This window comes from Elgaria multicarinata, chromosome 8, assembly GCF_023053635.1.
Source record: "Elgaria multicarinata webbii isolate HBS135686 ecotype San Diego chromosome 8, rElgMul1.1.pri, whole genome shotgun sequence".
NCBI classification, from domain to species: domain Eukaryota; kingdom Metazoa; phylum Chordata; class Lepidosauria; order Squamata; family Anguidae; genus Elgaria; species Elgaria multicarinata.
The window spans coordinates 110,344,102-110,366,984 of NC_086178.1; the positions used below are offsets into that span (position 1 = coordinate 110,344,102).

The 22,883-nt window shown below is 41.7% G+C and overlaps 1 protein-coding gene across 8 annotated transcripts in view; it reads left to right on the plus strand.

Annotated features, from left to right (window-relative positions):
- KCNMA1 (potassium calcium-activated channel subfamily M alpha 1) overlaps window positions 1-22,883 on the plus strand; it is a 720,064-nt gene that overhangs the window by 652,353 nt on the left and 44,828 nt on the right. For all 8 annotated transcript variants that reach the window (XM_063133180.1, XM_063133181.1, XM_063133174.1 and 5 more), the window contains 2 exons: window positions 810-1,034; window positions 3,434-3,626. In XM_063133180.1, coding sequence (XP_062989250.1) covers window positions 810-1,034; window positions 3,434-3,626 — 418 coding nt within the window. The remainder of the gene's footprint in view (window positions 1-809; window positions 1,035-3,433; window positions 3,627-22,883) is intronic.

Here is a 22,883-nt window from a genome sequence, read left to right on the forward strand (position 1 = left end):
TTACACCAGATCTACACTATTGCTTTATAGCGGTATGATTAAAGTGTCGTCCAAACGCACCCATAGAAATGTGAGTATGTGCATTGTGCATGCGCACACACACATACACACACACACACACACACCAGCTCATTGCTCATTATACAGACAGAAGATTTGGGCCAAGCCTTCTGTTTGCTGTCCCTGTTCCCTACCTCCTATGCCACTCGTGCAAGGAACAGGATAAGCGAGATCAATGTGCTATGTTAGTACAGCAATGGCCCATCAATTCCCATAGAATATCAGACTGCCAGCAATAAATCATGCATTAAGCCCAAAGTAATTCCACTGAATTCATAAGATTTATATTCAGACATTTCCTTTTCTGTCAAGGGATCACTCCTATGAATGATTCCCATGTCTGGCTATCCTGGAAAACCACATATTGCATGGCATCCCTACCTCAGCCTCTGCCCCCACGGAATTCTGATGAATTGTGCTAGCGTGACACTAAGTATGTAACACCTAGATCAGTTTCCAAGACCAGCCCTCGGTTTCCAAGAGCAGGCTGGTATCTCATATGCCAACAGTGTAGGGTACTGCTTGACACACTGTTCCCCTTGCCCTACGCACTACTTTTCCTAAAGTGCTGAGCACCCTGCTAATACCCTGTATTGCTAAAATATAAATACAGTAATAAGTTACTGTTGCTATCATGTGTCTCTGTGCACAGAGATGTTTTGTTCAGGGTTTACATGACATCATTTTTTAAAAAAATCCTCTTTTCTTCTCTGTATTCCCTCATCCCTGAATTTGTTTTGCTTTTCCAGACTCGAAGTGAAGCAGCCATGACGGTGTTAAGCGGCCATGTGGTCGTTTGCATATTTGGAGATGTGACATCAGCGCTCATAGGACTAAGAAATTTTGTGATGCCATTAAGAGCCAGTAACTTCCACTACCACGAGCTCAAGCACATTGTGTTTGTGGGTTCTCTTGAATACCTGAGGAGGGAATGGGAGACGATGCATAACTTCCCCAAAGTCTCCATCTTGCCTGTAAGTGCAAAGCTGCCGATTTCTTTCTTGCTTTCTTTTTCTTCCTTTCTTTCCAAAGGAACAGAACCGCTCTGGCTTTGATCTTGGGTTTCCTTGTTTGGCTCTTGTCTGGTTATAGGCCTCAGGACTTGGCCTTTTCCCTGTTTGTTGTATCTATGAAAACTAAACCCTGGGAGACCTTATTAGAAGAAATTTGCCGACGTGCTCAGTCCCTCGTCAAGGATGAATTTCAGCTGCTATCAAATATGTTAGCTATGTTATCTATTGAACACTTGCTTGAGTGCCCTGCATGCAGCCAATTTTGATGTTATGATTTTTCCTGACAGCATGACAGTCATTACTTATGGCATTATTTATGCCTATGAAACCTTAGAAAACATTTTGTATTATTTGTCTATCTACCTCATCTATCTGCATCCATAAAGGCCTTCAAAAGGCTGCCCTGCTGGCTTTGCTTTATTTAACAGCCTGACAGTGGCATTTCATCTTTTTAAGGGGGTCTACAATCAGATGATATGAATTTCTTTATAACACAATGAGTCCAGAATTGAAGGGGCCCCAATTCTTCACTACTTGCTGTCGCCATTTATGCCTCACTGCTAAATATGGTGCAAATTTCTATTAGGTTGCTGTTTACACCCAGCAACCAAGGTGCAATGCAGCAAGATAATCGCAATGATTTCCACATCAAATGGTTTCCATTAATATTCTATTTTTTCCCTTTTCTTTTTCCTCCTAAAAGCAACAAGGCTTTAAACCTAGCCTGGAGTGTCAAATACACATGTCCAGGCTGCTTCATATTACCTTTTAAAGCTGCAGCTCTGTTATGAATCACCTACCCCCTTATCACAAAACACAAGAAAATTAACAAGAACTATCCATGCATCTCTCTGTGATGCTCAGTCTCACCAAGTGTTGGGTAAACACCGTTGAACCTACCTATGTTGCATCACATGTGATTCTGTATCATATTTAAAGGGCTCTAATGTCGAGCCTCGACCCACGCCCATTCAACATTTGCACACCAGCTATGACTTTGAAAGCAGTCCTTCAAGCATGTAAATGTTACACATGTAGGGGTCAGCCCACATGCTGATTTAAACATTGTGCCTTGATGGATGGAAGGCCCCCCAAAACTGTGGGCATGTTCCAAGTCACAACCATAATGAATCATAGAACAGCAGAGTTGGAAGGGGCCTACAAGGCCATCGAGTCCAACCCCCTGCTCAATGCAGGAATCCACCCTAAAGCATCCCTGACAAATGGTTGTCCAGCTGCCTCTTGAAGGCCTCTAGTGTGGGAGAGCCCACAACCTCCCTAGGTAACTGATTCCACTGTCACACTGCTCTAACAGTCAGGAAGTTTTTCCTGATGTCCAGCTGGAATCTGGCTTCCTTTAACTTGAGCCCGTTATTCCGTGTCCTGCACTCTGGGAGGATCGAGAAGAGATCCTGGCCCTCCTCTGTGTGACAGCCTTTGTGGGCATGTTCCAAGTCACAACCATAATGTTTAAAACATCTTTATGTTCTGGCACATACGCTTTGCAGTGGCCCATATATGCATGCCTCTGCCATTTTATTGGATAAGGGGCTTTTTTAAAAAGTGATGCTTGCCACACGGAGCACACACATTCGGTGACTTTCACATAGGGGCCATCATGTTTAAAACTTCCCTTAATTCCAAGTAAATCTAAGTTGCACCTCACCCCCTAAAGAGCATTATAACGTGTTGGTACGTGTCTGATAGGTAATTTTGCTCCTGGAGAATGGCTCTCAGTTTCCCTTTCAAAGGTCTTAACCACACAGCTTTAAATATCAATTTGTTTAAGCACAAGCAGGAGGGGAAATAACCAGAAAAAGATTAACCTTTCCTTTATATTGCTTCAGGTAGTATGTGTTTGTTTTGTTTTGTTGGGGTATGTGTGTTGTTTTATTTAAGATTCAATCTGGGCATATAAAGCAACTTTGCTTAAATTTTGCCCCTAACCTACATGGCCCAATAGTTTGGGTGGCAGATATCTGAATGGACCCCTTCTTATGTTCAGAAAGCCAGGACTTGCCACATGAGGGTGGCTGAAATCAAGAGGATTCTGAGTTGCAGACTGCTGGCATCGTTCCTGTTCCTTGTTTGTTAGTAATAGCTTGACTGAGTATTGAGACTTAACGCTAAAATGCTGCCATCAGCACCAACTACCCTTTAGATTAGCACGTTTCTCCTATTCCCTGGCACATAGTTAGACCAGCTTAATGTCAGAGCATAAAAAGGATACTTGTTAAATAATTTCCCAAAGCTCCTTCTCAGTATTTAATTTGTTTTTTCCGTCCCTCCACCCTTTATTCCCTCTCTCTCTCTCTCTCTCTCTCTCTCTCTCTCTCTCTCTCGGTCTCTCCCTGCCGAAGGGTACACCATTAAGTCGAGCTGATTTAAGGGCTGTCAACATCAACCTTTGCGACATGTGTGTAATCCTGTCAGCCAATCAGAATAATATTGATGATACTTCGCTGCAGGACAAGGAATGCATCTTGGCGTCACTCAACATCAAGTCTATGCAGTTTGATGACAGCATTGGGGTCTTGCAGGCTAATTCCCAAGGTAAGAACTGCCCTATAATACTTCTCTATAGTGCCTACAGGGGACAGGACCTGGCAGGAAGAATATCCCTCACTCAGTAATTCAAAGGGACCTTACATCAGCTTGCTTGACAGTTAAACCTGCTGATTGGTATGAGGGGTTTTTAAGGGACGGTCGCAACACCGCATTGCACTGCATGCACACACGAAGGGAAATTTGGGTGATCCCAGCAGGAGAACGACAATTGACTGAGTGGAGAATTTTATTTCTTTTCACTCTCTGATGGGTGACTGCTAAATCTGTTGAATTCTGCAGCCTGCAAGTTCGTAGCAATGAAGTCACATTGTTACACATCACATAGCTAGAGGAGGCTTGTCCTCACGCTGGATGCAGAATATGGGATAATTGCAAATGCTGCCTGACAAGGGTGTTTGCTTGGTCCGCAAGTTAGCAGCCAAATGCCACACAGCGCAATAATAACACATATTATAATAGGAATGCCTTTTAAAGGGAAAGGAAGAAGGAAGAATGGAACTAGTTTATGATGGAGGTTGGTATGAAATCTGCACAAACAGTCCCTACCGTTTCTTGAGAAAATTCCCTGTGATTTTCTAGATCAGAAAACATGAAGGAATAATACAAAGCTTGTTTCTCGCCTCACATTATTTTTTTTTCTTTTTTACCAATGCTATATCCCAAGGTCATAGAGTAGATTAAAACACACACAAAAGCAAAACAAATGCTCTGTAAAACTATCCGCGGAAGAACTGGGTGTTTCCTGAGCACTTCCCATCAGAGGTTTGGAAAACCAAACAAATAAGAACTATGCAAAAATAAATACAGAAACTTTGCATTGTGTAGCAAACAATATTTGATTTATTTGTTTGGGGGTTTTGCTTTCTTTCTTTCTTTCTTTCTTTCTTTCTGACGCATCTTTTTTCAGGAATTTGCCATGGTGTGTTTAAAATCCACCAACACTGTATAGGGATATGCACACAGATATGGCTTATTTTGTGGAGTAGTTCTTGCCCATGAAGTTGTGTTATAAGCAGCCACCCACATGAGACATTGTGGCCCAGGAGGCAATACGAACATTGAAATTTTCACCTGCAACAATATTGCCATCCATAGGGGATGCTCTTACACTTGAGGAGGCTGGGAAATTTTGATATGGGGAAACCCGTTCAAGTTGGTGAGCTGTTTGCGTCCCAATATGATGCAGGAGTCTGGCATGTCAACGAATACGTGTGAATTGCATGCAACTTTCTAGCAACTATACATAAGGCTTCAACAAAAGTGGGCCAAATAGCCAAATAAGTATCCATCTCCATATGCCACCCATTCAAATACTGAAAGTGTTGTAAGGTCCTCAATCCATTGCATTATAGGATGTGAGTGTTTATCCTTCCAATGTTGTAATATCAGTCTTTTAGCTGTCAAAAGGGAGTGAAGAATCCATTTGCATTGACCATTTCTTAATTTCCATGAAGCAGGTAAATAATTTAAAAGTGTGTTCATCGGTGTATAATAAAGACTGTTCCAGTACACAGATAAATTAACATTTTCCCCAAAAGAAGCAACTACTGGACATCAAAACATATGTTTAAAAGAAACACTGGCTGTATTGCACCGTCAGCAATTAGCAGAATGAGTCAATCTCTTATTAAAAGAGCCATTGTGGTGTCCAATAGACCCGAAACAAAAGTTTTTGCTGAGTAAGATGCAGCCAACGAAGCTTTCCTCTGATTAGGCATTTTGTGGTGGTGCCCACAGCATGGTCTAAAATTCCAAAATATGCCCCCAGGTCCAAAAAGTTTGGGAACAGTTTTTAGATGTTTTTTAGCCTGGATTACGTGGTGCTTCTTACATGTGGCCATAAACACTTGGGGTCAGTGAAGTCTGCATATTAATGCTCCCAGCTACTGTTTGATTTCACTAAAGCCACTTCAAAAAGCCAAGCTCTACTGTCAATAACTAGCATTCCAGGATAAGTTGGAGAAAACAGGGCCTGGTCAACACCATAAACTCCAGATACGAGCAGGTATACGAGCAGTAAACCACATAACTCTGAACGGGAATAGTGCTGAGAGTGTACAAAAATTCAAAGTTCTCAGTAAGAAAGCACTTATCTTCATGGAGGTTTGTGCCACTTACGTGTGCACCACTTCTGATCTTGTTATTGTGCTTTCACAACAGAACAGTAGATTTTCTTGAAGGATCTTAAATACCACGGTTCACATTGTCAGAAGCAATTAGATCAAAGGGGTGGCATAAACTTTGCTGGAAACTGTATTCAGAATGACAGTTTTGTCCATGAGATGCAGTTTTAGTGTACAATCCAGCACAAAGCTCTCCTGCGCAAGCCCCTGTTGAATATTCATGTCAATGGGGGCTTGTGCTGAAGAGCTGCCCCCTCCCCCGCCGTAGATTCTGTCCTTAATATACAGGAGGCACAATGGCGTGTATATATATATATATATGGTGCAATCCTGTTTCTGCTGATCAGCAAAGAGTGCTTCCACTTTGCAGCTCCTTACTAGCGACTAAGTGCTTTTATTTACAGAGCAGACTGTCACTTTCCTTTTGCTTAAAGGTTTGTGCATTATTTATCCTGGGAAAACATTTCAATTCACATCATTTGGTACAAACCCTGACCCATCAGTAGGCATTGCTTTCAGCTTTGAAATGTATGGCAGCCGGATTTGCACCAAAAGCCAGTGCTCTCTCTCTCAGCAAAAGCCACATAGTTTTGCTACCGTTTTTCTGACTCTGCTTCTGTGCCTTACACCTAGAACTGTTCTGAGGCAGGGGCTGGGAAAACTTCAAAGGCACAGGAGCAAATCCAGAATAATGGTGACATCCCTAGGACCACATGAACCTGAGGGCATCTGTAGGTATCTGCTGTACACACGTTCTTCCTTTGCCTGCCAGTATGGGCAAATAATGAATAGTTCTCTTAAACTCTCTACACGTCTTGTGCTGCTTAATTTTAAGCCCTTCTCCAGTTGGCCAGCACTTCACCCGTCTTCCATGATTTTGCAAAGATAATAGACAGTGGTTCTGAGAGTTCTTCTGCCAGTTCCTTTATTACTCTAGGATGCAATTTGAACTTGTTCAAAGAAATTAGGTGTTCCTTGATCATTTGTTTATCAAACTCAAACTGCAATCCTGCCCCTTAAGCTTGTACTTCACTTTTGCCAGGAGGGTCATAGACCGACTTCTGGGAGAAGACTGAGCCAAAGTACGAATTGAGCACTTTGACCTTTTCTTTGCCATCTGTTATCAATTTGCCAATCTCATTAAGCAGTTGAACCACCATTTCTTTCCTCTGTCTTTTACTATGCACATACCTGAAGAAAGCTTTTTTGTTGCTTTTAGCATCCTTCGCTAGCCTCAGTTCATTCTCAGCTTTAGCCTTCCTGATGCCATTCCTGCACTTCTGGGCTACCTGTCTACACTCTTCTTTTGTAGCCTGGCCTTCCTTCCACTTCCTATATGTGTCCTTTTTTTTGTTTTCAGGCCATCTCTAAGCTTTTTGTGGAGCCAGATTGGTTTCTTCTGTTGTCTTCTATCTTTTTTCCTTGTTGGAATTGTTTGTAATTGTGCCTTTAAGATTTCCTTTTTTAAAAACTCCCACCCAGCTTGGACTCCTTTTCTCATTAGGGCTACTTGCCATGGGATCTTACTTATCATAGTTCTGAGTTTATTAAAATCAGCTTTCCTAAAATCCAGAGTACGTGTATGGCTATACTCCGCTTTTGCTTCCTTCAAGTATGACATGGTCACTTTCCCTGTCACTTTATTCACTGTCATCCCTACTGGTCAATGTTGAGTCAAGAATAGCCGATCCTGTAGTTCCTTCCACCACTTTCTGTAGGAGAAAATTATCAGTCACACATGTCAGGAATTCCTTGGAATGCCCACTTTTGGCAGAATTCGTCTCCCAAGATATCGGGGTAATTGAAGTCCCCAATCACTACAACATCGCACTTCCTTGAAATACTGGCAATTTGTTTTTCAAAAGTTTCATCCTCATCTTCTCCTTAATTGGGTGGTCCATAGTAGACTCCAACTGTCATGCTTCTTTTATTCCTTGCCCCATTTTTTTTAATCCAGATGCTCTCGATGGGGCTACCAGGCTCATCCTCGTGTATTTCTGCACAGGGATAAGTATTTTTAACATATAGTGTGACTTCGCCTCCCTTTCTATTTCTTCTGTTCTTTTTGAACAAGTTATATTTCTCATTTGCTATATTCCAGTCATGGGAGTCATCCCACCAAGTTTCAGTTATACCTATCAAGTCGTATTTGCCTTCATGTATTAAGAGTACAAATTTGTTTTGTTTTGTTCCCATTTTCTGGGCATTAGTATATAGACATCAAAGACCATGTGCTTTATAGTCTGGCTTCTACACTGTTGTGGACACTATTTGGGGGCACTATTGGAGCTGTTCTCTCTGTTCTGGTGCATAAGCCTTCATCCATTGTTGCCTCCAAGTTTACATCTTCCTCCCCCGTATGATTCAATTTAAAGCCCTCCTGATGAAGTTCTTCATGCTGTGGCCAAACACATGTTCCACAATCCTTCCCTCTCTGGAAGCTTCCTTCCTTATGTAACTTCTAGTCCAGCTGGGGCAGTTTCCTCTTCTCTGCTCTGCTCAGCTAGGAAACAGGATGAGACTCCCCGCCCACTCAGCTGCTGTGAGCAATCAGGCCACACACCTTCAGGCCCAGCAGCAGCTCTCAGGACATGCCCCTTGACTCAGCACTCAGGAGCACATGGTGAGCACAAAGCGACTTTGAAAAGGCAGCCTCTCTCCTCTTTGCCTTGGTCTCCTCTTCCACTACACTCCCCCTGATAAACACCTGTTAGCTCTCCCTGTTAGCTCACTCTGATTGCTCTCTCTCTAGGAGCTTGCTTCCAGGTGAAGCTTTGATCATGCAGTCAACTTGCCTGATTCACAGGATTTTATGGGGTGGGGGGCTAGGCTCTATTGTCTTCCATTTGTAACCCTCCCATGTTTTCTCGCCACTTCTTCCATCTTTTTTTGTTTTCACAAAAATTCTGTAAAGGAAGAAAAATTGGAACAGCCTTACAGTGCCATTTGATTGATCATGCTAGGAGCCCCTCTGTCTGGAGGCACTCCATGATTCTAAAAGCACTGTATAAACTGAACTGGGATACTGTGGCTTTATTTATTGTTTATTAAATGTATATCCTGCGTTTCTGCTAAAAACAGTGCTCAAGGTGGCTAACAGTGATAAAATACAGAATAATTAAAACCTAAAAAACAATATGTTAAGAACACTTTTGGGGGGATTTTAACATTTTTATTGTTTTCTACAAAGTAATAGGAAAAAAGACAAGCAAAGAAAGAAAACAGAACAGAACATCACACACTTAACTAACAATACAATACAATACATCTAATAAAAACACATATGCAAAACCTATAAGGCCATATTCCATTTGAGGCGAACTTCATGTCAGACATATAGGCTATCGGTAACTTCACTTTAGCCAGCCCAGTGTTATGTATTAAGGCCACAGATTATATGTAAAAACCACAGACAAATAAATCATTATTTTGCAACTCTTGTATATACTCTATCAGAGGTTTCCAGTCCAATACGAATAAGGTTGTTGATTTTTCTCTTACTAGTGCCGTAAGTTTGGCCATTTCTGCCATCTCCAAAACCTTAAGCAGCCATTCCTCCGTTGATGGTACTTGTGTATTTTTCCAGTATTGCGCATAGAGTAGTCTGGCAGCTGTTGTCATGTACAAAAACGACGTTCCTCCTTTTTCTTTAAGTTGATCATCCATAAGTCCCAGCAAAAATGTTTCTGGTTTCATTTAAGAACACATTGATAAAAAAGAAAGAACACCCACCAGATACAAATCTGCTTCAACAAACAAGTTAGCTTAAAAGTCAAAAGTCTGAATAATAATTAAAAAAAAACTTCCTATGGCTATCTGTATAACATGTGTGTGTGTGTGTGGGGGGGCAAACTGGGCAGTGGTGAGTGGAGGCACTTATGCCCCGGCCCCCATAAATGCATCCCAACAAGGACAGGTTGTTTAATATGGATTATTCTGAACATTACATTCTCCTCTGATACTGAGGGAATGCGTCCCAAACACATTTGTCAGTTTCACCTCTTTGCTAAACCAGCACAAAGCTAAATTGGGTTGCCATCAATTGTTTCAACAGCTGTTTGTAATCCTAACAGTTTATTCTGAGGCCATAAATCATTGTTGGAACCAAATAGTCATTTCAAAAACATTTTTTTTTTTAGAACCCAATGCTTTTAACAGGCATTTCAAATGAGCATTAAGGAACACCTTTGAAACTGACAAGATCAAATAAGCAAAACTTAACATGTGCTGCCCCATCTCTTATTTTTAAAAATGTGTGTGCCCTACAAAAAGAGGGATTCCACTTTTCCTCCTAGGAAAAAGACTTTAAAACGGCTTGCTTTCTTTTCTTTTTTTAAAAATTGGCTAATTAGTTAAATGCTTTGTAATTAATGCACAATATTTGATAGAATAGCAAAGTCTTTACAAATTGGGACAGATTGCAAAGCATGTCCTTGTTGAATTTAAAGGGAGAGCATAGCTTTGGGAACTGTGAGGTTTGCTTGTGGCTTTTGTTATTTGCCCAACATAGTTAATTGTCTGCTCTAGCTGTGGATGTTGTTAAATAGATTGTTAAATAGATTGGAAACGTAGGAAATTGGCCACTGGGCCATCCAGCCCAGTAGTGTCAACACTGACTGGTAGTGGCTCTCCAGAGTTTAGGACAGGATGCATTTCCAGCCCTGTCTGGAGATACTGGGATTGAACCTTCGACCTTGCACATGCAAAGCATGTGCTCTACCACTGAACTACAGTCCCTTACTGTCAGCTCTGCTCTAAGGGTCCTTAGAGGACCCTTAGAGGTCTAGGCCTGATTCAGTCAAGGATGTACATTAATTGACGACAGTACACTAGGTCACTGACAGCGGGATGTGTTGAAAAGAACTGAGTTTGAGATAACATGCACATTCCATCTTTATTGTCCATATGTGTCTTTGATGGTCATCACTTGATGAACATACATGTATAAGCATGATAAACAATTTCTAGGAGAAAGGGCTAACAGTATGAGAATTTGCTTGTTATCAGACGATGTGGCCTTGGTCAATTGAAAGGTGTGGTGGTAGATCCATTCACTTGGGTGTTGCTGCCACAAATACAACCTATTATTATTATTATTATTATTATTATTATTATTCCCGCTTTAAAGTTTTTATTTGTCTTTGCTTTTACCCAAACCTGCTAATTCTTGCAAAAAATGACCAAATATGAAATATTTTCTCCACTGCAATGGAAATTCTATGGTAGCTTCCTTCCCATACATGTAAAGAAAATTATGCTTAACTATTTGTAGATTTATACACACTGTGGTGGATTTGCCTCTGAGTATTAATTTGGATATCCAATCCAATAATTTTATTTTATCTTCTAATGATTTAAGCTGTTATTTTGAATTCTATATGCATTTCATTAAAAAAAAAAGACTTCCTAAACAATACCTCCAGTATCCGCAACAGTAAGCCTGTGTGTACTAGTTGCTGGGGAACGTGGGTGGGAGGGTGCTGTTGGTCCCTGGCCGACAGTTGGTTGGCCACTGTGTGAACAGAGTGCTGGACTAGATGGACCCTTGGTCTGATCCAGCAGGGCACTACTTCTGTGCTTAATAACAATAAAAAACCTATGTTATGGCTTAAATAAGATGGGGAAAGAAAAGCGGATTGCAGAGTTACATATTTTTTTCCAAAGGAAGGCGTAACAAGACATATCACAGTGTAACAGTTCAGATGTAGTTCAGTACCACAACCAGAGAACAGTTTTCTGAATGACTTTAACTTATGAGAGTTTTCCTTGGAAACTGTATTTCAAATACATAAGTAATCCTGTTGCAAGCTCCATTTACAATTCTTGTAATAGATCCTCTGACAAGGAGGTGTAAAGGGAAATAAATAGAGGAAAATAGATGACTTGAGGGAAATGAGTTTTGGGCTAGGCAATGCTATGGTTTCCCTACACCAGCAGCCTCTGCCAATGTAGTGGCGGCATAACGTAGTTGAGATCCTGTGGACTCCCAGCAGCAAAGTCAATAGTGATGGAGCCTCCCCACAGCATCTATGGCAACACCATGTCACCCATCAAAGATGGTGTTGCACCAAACACAAGTCAGACGGCCTCTGTCCTGAGGACGTCCACTCTAAATCAGACTCTACACAAGGCAAGGCTTTGTAAATAGTAGCAAAAATGGGGCAGGGTTAACTAGAGCAGAAGTTGCGGGAAAGCTGTGGTCGCTCAAGGCAGGCGTGGGCTTCGAAAGGGCAGAAGATTGTTTGATAGAGAGGGGAATTGATCTCAACATGGTTGTAGTGCAGATTTAAGGCTAGCTCCAAAATCGAGACTCAGCCACAGACTCCCTTCCAGTAGCCCCTCCTCTCCCTGGAAGAAATTCCACCTTCCCCATTTAGGCATGGGCTAGGAAGTAGTTGGCACTAATGTTAATCAGTTTCTCTTGAGCCACGTCCTGACAGTGGTATATGAAATGAGTTTCAGATCCTGTGTTAAGGGAAACTCAGATGTCTGGGGGAAGGGCATGTGTGTTCCCGAGGCTGGCTCCCAATTTGTTAACCACAGTTAACAGGGGGGCAGCATTAAATCTGCGCTGGCCCACATGTTTGGGGGAGAAGGGAAGCAAAGGACCTGAAAGCAGATGGGCTTGTTTGAAAATAGCTAGTTTAGTTAGTGACACCTTTCACATCTGTGATCACAGCCTTTCTGTTCCTAATTAGAGGCAAGCCAGCTCTGGCCAAATGAACAAACGGAAAAGCTGAAAATGGACAGAGGAGGGAAATAATGTACTACCAAGCATATGGTGTTGCACATTAACTATAAACGTATTTAATAATCCCAGAAATATAAATTGTGTCTCCTTTGTATTATTATTTGTTGTTTCGCATCTTAAAAGAAAAAGAAAGCCTTTTAATATGCAGGTGCATATTTTTTTAAGAAAAATTGATACTGAGAAATAAAATATAAACACACACATGCACAGAGAGGGAACCTCTCTTTATGAGCATTAATTATACACCAAGCAAGGAAGCAATTGCCTCTGTGTTATGAAATATTAAATCAAAATGCTTCCTGTTTCCCAGATGTCCCAGAGATAAATACAGCCGTATTTTGAAGCCCCTCTTGGAGCTGTTTTGCCTGCAAATTTATAGTTTTGTCTCCGTTTTCCGAAAACCCTGTTTTATGTGAAGTATAGCACTCTTGGTAGTTTTTAAGGAGCAAACTCCTCTGGCATGCCCTGCGCAGGCAACAACTCTCATGCAGATGGCACACAAGGGAACCGAAGTCGAAAGGCTCCTTTAAGATGACAAATGGGTTGAAAGTGTTATTGTCTTTGATTGCACGCCTTACATCATCTGTATGTCGGAATAAGAGGGCCATGCTTTATCTTTAGCCGTTTTATAAATATTTAAGCCCTTATAGTTGCCTAAAGATATTAAAGCATATTTTTACAGGATTTGGAATATAAATATTATATGTAGTACCAAATATACCAAAGTGGTTTAATGAATTCATAATTTTCTGTTCACTTTTTATTGGAATGTGGTTTATGTTCCAAAAGATCCATTTAAAGAACAGGACACTGCTCGGTTCCCAGACAACATATTAACTGATGGTAAATGTTATTGGAGCTGTTTTAAAATGATGGTAGGAAACTTATATTAAAAGGAGGACCGGGAATTTCAAGAAGCAGTCTCTCAATCTCCTTGTTTTAACAAATGCAAATAAACCACAATGAGGCCTTGAATCTCTTAATCTCATACTAGTAAGCACCTTTTCTTGGAAGTAAGTCTATTGAAACCCATGGAATTTATTTCCAGGGTCTTAGGTTGTGGCTTTGTGCACTTGCTGAGTTCCTGTTTGTTTCAGTGGGTCTACAATATGCCATTGTTCAGGCAGAGTAATTTTTAGACTCCATTCATCAAAATTAAAACTAAAATTCTCATGGATTTCCAATTACCTATGTTGTTCATTATCCCTGAGCTTTCTCACACTATCCTTTTCTCAGGCATCTAACTGCACAATCCCCTGCACGTCTATGCAAAAGTAAGTCCCACTGAGTTCAATAGGATTGCAGTTATTTTCAATAAAATGTAAAGGGTTTCCTCTTTAATATTTCACAAAGTTTCACTGGTTCCCAGTGGGAGCCTATTCTGGATAATGCTTGCTAATTATCAACAACAAAATTAGACATACAAAGCTGGTAAATTACCTGACCCTTTACATTTTAATGAGACAACAAGGGTTTTGCGAAGTGATGTTGTTTCAGTGGTTAATGGTGTCAGCAATGTTGCAATTGTAGGTTGAGGCACATTAGCCAAACAACCTCTGAGTAGGAAGGGGTTCTCTCGACAGGCCCTTTAGAGAATAGAACTAGGTATTATCATTAAGCCAGTATCGTTTGCATGCCGCTAATCACTTACTTTATTATCGTGTGTATCCATTGTCTTTCTTTAATTGCTCTTTAAATTAAAATTAAAAATAGTTCCAATGCCCATAGCGGCTGTGATAGTATCTTGATTATGAAGATAGCTTTAACAAAATGGAACATATCGATAATATATTACAAGATTATGGGTGAGGTTTAAAGTTATGGCTGACAGCGAACATCTCCCAAGCATCATTACAGGATATTTCCTTGGTTTGGCACATATTGTTTGTTTAATAAATGGTTATTTATTTGCATTTAGGCAATTGTTTTAGGGAAGTGCATGCATTTCAAAATAATTTTACAGTATTTTCTCTTTTGCTCAGAAGGCTGGAGCTCAGCATTGTTAACTTCAGTTCACTTCCAAAATACAATTGGAAGAACGAAGAACTTTGTGTGCCCATGTTACTAAATTGACTAAAGCATAAATGACCAAAGCATGCTGTTATATAACATCCATTCTTCTTGCTTTCGTTTAGCAAGGTGTTGGGCAGATAGTGTTGATCTATTTTGAATTATTTTACAGTAAGCATGGATCTAGCCCTTTAGGAGTGATAGCCCTATTTCTAAACAGTTACACAGAGCTCGTTGAAGATGCTAGTTCAATCATTTTTGATGGCCAGAAGATACTGCTTTCGTAAGCATATATGGTTTGTGGCTATTCAGTTAGGACACACCCCTCATCTTTGTGTGGGGTCTAGAGAAGGGAACATAAGACCATAAGAAGGGCCCTGATGCTGGATCAGACCAAGGGTCCATCTAGTCCGGCACTCTGTTCACACAGTGGCCAACCAGCTGTTAACCAGGGACAAACAAGGCAGAACATGGTGCAACAGCACCCTCCCGCCCATGTTCCCAAGCAACTGGTGAAGGTGCTTGTGGATTGCAGTGTGGCTAGTAAAGGAAACACAAGGCTAAGCTTTGGAACCAGCTAACAAAGAAACTGGTGCCCGGGGTCAGGGTCACAATGGATACGTTTTCTTTGGCTGGGGTACTCATACTACTCCTGAGGCAACTGCTTGCTGAATCCACACAAACCACTGCATTCTTAGGGACAAGAAAACAAATGGCCTTATATGCACAGTCTATGGACATTGCAGCTCAATAGTAAAAGACATTCCGGATTTAAAGCAAAGCTCACAACTTTTGTGCTTCTATCGTGTGTCTATAGACCTCTTTATTTCCCTGAGTGGCTCAGGATACATTTACAGTGGTCATAGGAATGCGTAGAACCTACTGAGAAATTGTACTACTCCTATTGAAACTCTTCTGTCGTATCTTGAAAATTTCTCCTGAGGAAGACCCTCCAAATTCACTCCAAACTTTGCTTTAGGTGAAAATGAAAGCTAATGTTGACAACCGAAGGATCTATAGAACCCATCCTCCTGCACCAGAAATTTCATGAGTCCAGGTTAAACTCTTTTAGCTTCTTTTGAAATTCTTTAGATGGCCTCCTTTATTAGCTTTGACTTTCATTTTAGGTGGAATTTCAGTGCAACTTTAGTTGGCTGATTTCATTGACTTTCCCCCCCATGGTTCATTCCATTTGATTCACTGGAAGATAACTCTGTTGCTTGTACCTTTTGCTTATGCCTCACGGGCCATAACTTTCTCCAGAACTAAGTGCGAGTGAATCTGTCAAGCTTGTTTTCAGGCAGTTTGGCGGATGTCGGCAGCCCAAGTCATTCTATCCCATTTCTGCATCTATTTGCTGGTTGTTTTTTTAATCCAGACAAAAATTGTACATATGTTTGTGCTCATTTGTGCTCATTATTAATTGGCTGAACATGAGGTCAACGTTCAGGAAAGTGAAGTTTTCTGTGTTCTTGTTCATGCTTTGGTTCAAGGAGTGCAAAATCAAAACGTTCACATCAAAACGTGAACTGAACTTTAGGCAACTTTAGTATGACAATGGAAGTTATCTAGGGAGGTTGTGGGCTCTCCCACACTAAAAGCCTTCAAGAGGCAGCTGGACAACCATCTGTCAGGGATGCTTTAGGGTGGATTCCTGCATTGAGCAGGGGGTTGGACTCGATGGCCTTGTAGGCCCCTTCCAACTCTGCTATTCTGTGATTCTATGATTCTGTGAGACACTGGGCACCAAAACTCGCCCTTCTCTGCAGCAGGCCAAAGGAGATTTCACATCTCTCTGGTGACCAATATGCCAGCCATCACTGCCATATATGTTGAGAGCCAGAGTGGTGTACTGGCTCGACCTTTCTGCCTTCCCAGAGAAAGTCTACATATGGAATATTGGGTAGAATGTTGTAAAGCAGCCGTATTTAAGAAGTCAAAATGTTTGCCCTTGTAGCCCACAATTGTCTACTCTGAGTGACACTGGCAGCCAAACTCAGGCAGAGATCTGTCCCAGCCCTTTAACTGATCTCCTTGAACTGGCGGTGCTAGTAACTGAGCATGGCTCAGACATACAAAGCATTACAACATTCCTCATGCACACTTTCTTCAACAAAGAGGGGAAATTGGGAAGAGGTGCTGAACCAAAATTCTAGTGATGTTTGATTGGGGTACCTGGAAACTATTTCTAAATTTTACAATATCCGTCATCAAAAAAAGTTCTCCATTCAATCCCATTCCCACCAATTTGCATTTTTTTTAAAAAAAAACTATACACAAAATATATTTTAAATATACAAATACATGTCTTAAATATATTTTCTCTGAAAATACACATTTCTAAATGCATTTTGAAACTTTGTTGAGCTGAGAACTGTATTGCAACATCCAGAGAAGTGTGAAAATCCAGTAGGAAATCCATGTTCTAATCCACACATTAGCCTGGAAGTTTGGATCCGGCCAGTTCACCTCCCTATCACGCATCACCAGATCACACTAGTAGTATATTTGCAGGAGTATGGCGGCATTTTTGCAATATCACAGATCAACATCCATGGCGCAAGGGGCCCTCAATTTCAGAGCAAACTGCTCTCACAAGTTGATCTGTAGTATTTAACGTTGCTACTAAATCCCACCTAATATTGATAGGACTAGCAAAATTTCTCATGGTGGTGAGACATACATCTCTCCCTGGATCCTCAGAAAGCACTAATACCGGGGTTTTTTGTGAACCGCCCAAAGAGCTTCGGCTATTGGGCGGTATAAAAATGTAATAAATAAATAAATAAATAGTTCATCTAAATGGTTGTGGAAACCATCTGCCTAACACCAGCACTGGATTTCTTTTTAGAATTCTGGGGCTGATGAAGAAACCATCAGCCCTAGAATTCTATGTAGAAGTATAGCTTCCAAATTCTATGTAGAGGTATAGCTTCCAAATCGCGTGAGGTACTGGTTCCTCTCTATTCGGCCCTGGTTAGGCCTCATCTAGAGTATTGCGTCTAGTTCTGGGCTCCACAATTCAAGAAGGACGCAGACAAGCTGGAGCGTGTTCAGAGGAGGGCAAGCAGGATGATCAGGGGTCTGGAAACAAAGCCCTATGAAGAGAGACTGAAAGAACTGGGCAGGTTTAGCCTGGAGAAGAGAAGATTGAGGGCAGACATGATAGCACTCTTCAAATACTTAACAGGTTGTCACACAGAGGAGGGCCAGGATCTCTTCTCGATCCTCCCAGAGTGCAGGACACGGAATAGCGGGCTCAAGTTAAAGGAAGCCAGATTCCAGCTGGATATCAGAAAAAACTTCCTGACTGTTAGAGCAGTACGACAATGGAATCAATTACCTAGGGAGGTTGTGAGCTCTCCCACACTAGAGGCCTTTAAGAAGCAGCTGGACAGCCCTCTGTCAGGGATGCTTTAGGGTGGATTCCTGCACTGAGCAGGGGGTTGTACTCGATGGCCTTGTAGGCCCCTTCCAACTCTGCTATTCTATGATTCTATGTGTTCTTCCCACCACCACACGTAGATCTAAGGTAAGAATGAGACAAGGGCACAAACACAAGGCCCACCCCCAAATGTCCCAGCATGTGGTTAGTGCAAGGATTTGAAGAGGGATTTGTACAGTGGTGGCCATAATTGTGGACACATTGAAATTTTCATGTTTTGCAACTTTGCATGCTTATAGAAAATGTTCTGTTTCACAAAATTTCAAATGTTTATATATCACTTGAAAGATGCTGAATTCAATACAAAAAACAGAATGCAAATATCTGCAGTACAAAAAAAGTTATGCTTACTTTAGTCTAAAAACGAACACAGGTGTGATTGAGTGAAGAAGCGGATTGGAATTGCAAACCCTACTGGCCAATTACAGTCCTTGTTCTGGGGACCAATCACATGGCAGTAGCTGTGATACATCATGTTTCAAGTTGGGGAAAGTCAGTTTTGCTGTTCTGTAACTGAAATGCAATTGGAGATTGTGTGAATATTTGAAGTATTTCTCAAATTAAAAGTGTACGTACGTGCATCATAAATAGAGCAATGGCACCAAAGAAAAGAGTTGGTTGGACACCCAGGAAAAGAAGCAGGATTTTTGTATTACGTGAATCAGGTCTTTCACTTGATATATAAACATTTGAATTTCGTGAAACAGAACATTTTCTATAAGCATGCAAAGTTGCAAAACATGAAAATTTCAAAAAGTGTCCACAATTTTGGCCACTAGTGTAAGTGCATTTGGTTGAATGTACTTATAACATTTCTGTAGTCAGAAACCCTGATTTCAGGAGCAAGGTCTCAGTAGCAGCTGGGCATGTGGGGGGCAAGGCCTACATGCAGAACATTGCCCCTCTCCCCACTTTAGCCCTACCCATGTGCAGACAAACTCTCTACACAGTAGACAAAGTTATTGAGACCTGGGACCAACACGCCTGCCAAATTTTACCTAAAGTAAAATGTTGAAGTGTCTCAGGAATTTTGTGTTCGGGAGAAATATCAGAGGAATTTCAAGAGAAGCAGAAAGATTTTTTGTAATATCAGTGAAAATTCTCAGAGACATTTCTCAATTCATCAGCAGTACTGGATAGCTTCCTCATATATCACTGAGAAAGAGCCATCCGTGGATTGGGGGAGAGGAAATGGGGTTCCATTGAAACCTATTCTGATTTTTCTCCACCCTGAGCTACCATGCCCACAGGGTGGGAGAAAGTATGGGTTTGTTTGGTATCTTTTCCTTGCAGTTCAATCCTGATTGTATCCAACACTTGCTGTGTTGAAACATGCTGTGGATCTCTTCTGCCTCAATTAAAGTGTCGTTGCCTCCTCCCCTGGAGCCTGAAATGGCACCTTGGCCTAGGGGATTGGGCCCCTGCTCATTAAATTGGCTGCAAAAATGGTAGCCTACCTGGTAAATATACTGGTGGCCTTCCTCATCTTAATGCATAACTGAGAAAAAATATTGTGAACGACAGGCATATAGTGATAATGTATGTATGGCAAAGAGAGGCTTCAGCTTTCTGATGCTTGTGGAACAATGTAATTCTTACACATAGTGGTTGATGATTAGCTATCATATATAGTATAAAACTCTTGTTCAATAATAACAGTCATTATTATCCATAAAGCTGTATTTATTACGAGCCTCGTGTGGCGCAGAGCGGTAAAGCAGCAGTTTCTGCAGCTGAAACTCTCCCCATGGCCTGAGTTCGATGCCAGCGGAAGCTGGTTTCAGGCAGCCGGCTCAGGTCGACTCAGCCTTCCATCCTTCTGAGGTCGGTAAAGTGAGTACCCAGCTAGCTGGAGGAAAGGTAATAACGGCTGGGGAAGGCAACGGCAAACCACCCCGCTATAAGGCCTGCGAAGAAAATGTCAATGAAAGCTGGCGTCCCTCCAAGAGTCAGTAATGACTCAGTGCTTGCACGAGAGGTTCCTTTCCTTTCCTTCCTTCATAAATGCTCCCTAAAATATGTTCATGTAAAAGGTATTTATTTTAATGGAAGGTATTTGGATGGAAGGTATAATAGGTATTTCAGTGAGGGACAGCGTAGCATACTGCTTCTTAAGTGTTTTGTATCTTTCTGTAAAGAAGACGTAAAAATGGTTTCACTTCTATGCAATTTGTTCTTTTAATTTAAATGATGAGGATGTTTCTGTATTTCGGTCCTCACCCCCAAAGTAACCAGGCAATATGTTTAGCGCCATTATGAAGGCAGTCAAATTCTGGAGTATAACTGAAGCTACTCGTATTGACTGAAAGAAAAATGGGTCCGCTGAACATGAGGTTCAGCCTCAGCACCTCCCCCTCCCCACATTTTAAAGCTGTGAGGGTTCCCTGTCTTTCTCACATGCAGACTCTCTGCCTCACCATCCTTCCCCTCAGGGCTGAGCCAAAGTCTGTTTATTCCCATAAAATCAAAAGCAAAGCATCTGTCATATTCTGGTTATTTAAAATCTTTTTCTCATTCTCACTCTGTACACGCTCTCTCGGTGTTTTCTTCTTCTTTCTTCATCTTTGTCTTCTGGGCAGCTACAAAAACCTCTTGCTCTTCATCCTAATATTTTACACAGAGACACAAAACAGGCAGGACAGTAGATGCATGAATGGATTTAGTCTGCCTGTTTTTCCCTTTAGGAAAGCAGGTTCAGGACCGCACGGAAGCGGTTAATCCCTATCCCTGCCGCCTCTGCTCTGCTTTCCCACCACAATTCACTCACTCACCCAATCTGCTATTAGCCTCGGGACTCCCAGGGCTAATCGCAGCATGTGTGGGTGGGTGGGGGACAGCTTCATAGCGCTGAAATCCATTTCCCCTTTCTTATAAACTCTCTGCATTTCCAATGAGGAAGGGATAGTGGAGGGTTTATGGGCAAACAAACTCTCCTACCCACCCACCTTCCACTGTCACTTAACAGAATCACGCATCTCTTTCTCTCTTACTAAATGCTTAGCAATGGCTATTTGATGGCATTCAGAGTGGGGGTGCCATATTTCAGAGAACCAAATGTGGGCAAGCCTTAATTTACATACGGTGCAAATGGTTTGCTAACGATGAACATTTTACTCTGATTTTGTGTGAGTCTTTAAATAAAGTAAAATGCAGCAAGCCTGCCTCAAGGAACTACAAGTCTTCTGCTTTCAATTGAGCTAAATTTGGGTGGCGGCGGGGGGGGGGGCATAATTGAGCTGAACTGGCTATTACTGTCACCTGTCCTGAGGTGTGTTTTGTTTGTGTGGGGGTGGTTGGCTGGCTGGAATGATCAACTAGCCAGAGTCAGAATGTGGACAAACTGGAAGGTGTGGACAAACTGCCTGGAGTTTTGAGGTCTAGCACTTGGTCACCCAACCCTTGCCCATCCTGGCTTATGAAATCAGACAAAAATGGGCTGGGTACTTGGACCTAGGAGGTGATTAATCCCTCTTTGAGGGAAAGGGTGGTCCCTTCTAGCTTAAAGAAAGCAGTGATGAGATCACTGTTGAAGATCCATTAGTTACTGATCATTGCCACACATTTACAATCCTTGGGCAAGGTGTTGCACTGTCGTGGCTTCTCAACTCCAGGTAGTATTGGATGATGCGGACTAGTCACTCCAGTTTGGCTTCAGGTCCAGTTCTGAGAAAGAAACAGCCTTGGGCCTAATCTACACCACCCGTTTATTTGTGAATAATATTGAGGTCGTCTCAACTGGGCCACATGACGTTCACCTACTATTTCCCTGTTGGTTCTCCTAAACCTCTCAGTGGCTTACTTACTTGTTCTTTATTTTGTCTTAGCAAATTGCCATTATACACAAACACAGACTAAAACACTATACAATTTAAAACTCCACCAACTAACCATTAAAAGTTGAATAGTTTTGCATACAGCTTTTAGACTTTGTGGCACGTATTTGTAGAGCATTAACAAGGAATTTGGAAGTTCTAAAAGATACATACTTCTCAGCATCAGACAATAGGACACAAACCTTAACAAGAGATGGCCTTTCCCTTGAACGATCTTAACAACGGATGAATGTATTTGGTTCTGAGATCATTATACAAAGAGTATTCTAGCAGTACATGAATAGCATCTTCAGTTGATACAGAATTGCAGCTGCATATTCTATCCTTCTTAGGAACCCTCTTGTGCCGACCCACCCAGTCTGCCAATGGAAATGACTAGTATCCTTTGGATTATTAATCTGGATTGGGCATAGAAGGCATAGTGATTCCCGTACTGCCTGGATGAATGATCTCAGATGGACATGGAGATTTCAGCTCTTCCCACACTCATGGCCATTGGCCTATGACGTGCTACAGGGTTCCATCTTGACCCTATGCTTTTCAACATCTTCATGAAACCACTGGGGAAAGTCATTCAGAGGCTGAAGTAACACCAATATGCAGATGACACTCAGTTTTCCATCTAATGATCCTAGAGAGGCTGTTGAACTCCTGAACTCTGGAGGCAGTTTTGAGATGAAGGCAAACAAGCTCAGACTTAATCCAGAAAAGATGGACATACTGTGGGTAGAGAAATTGACTAATCTGGATAGAGGATTACATCTAGTTTTAGATGGGGTTGCACTCCCCCTGAATGACCAAGTGCACAGTTTGGGTGTGTACCTAAACCTAGCACTATCTAGGGGAGTTCAGGTGACAGTGGTGGCCAGGAGTACTTTTTAATGAATACTGTCCGAGCCCAATTTAAAGTGCCGGTTTTAACGTTTAAAGCCTTAAATAGTTTGGGCCAAAGCTACTTAAGACTACGTTCTCCCGTACCAGCAAAGGCCCTTCTCACCTGTCTGCTACCAGGTGTGGTTAGGCTGATGACTACAAGGGAAACGGGGCCTTCTCAGCTGTGGCTCCACAGCTCTGGAATCA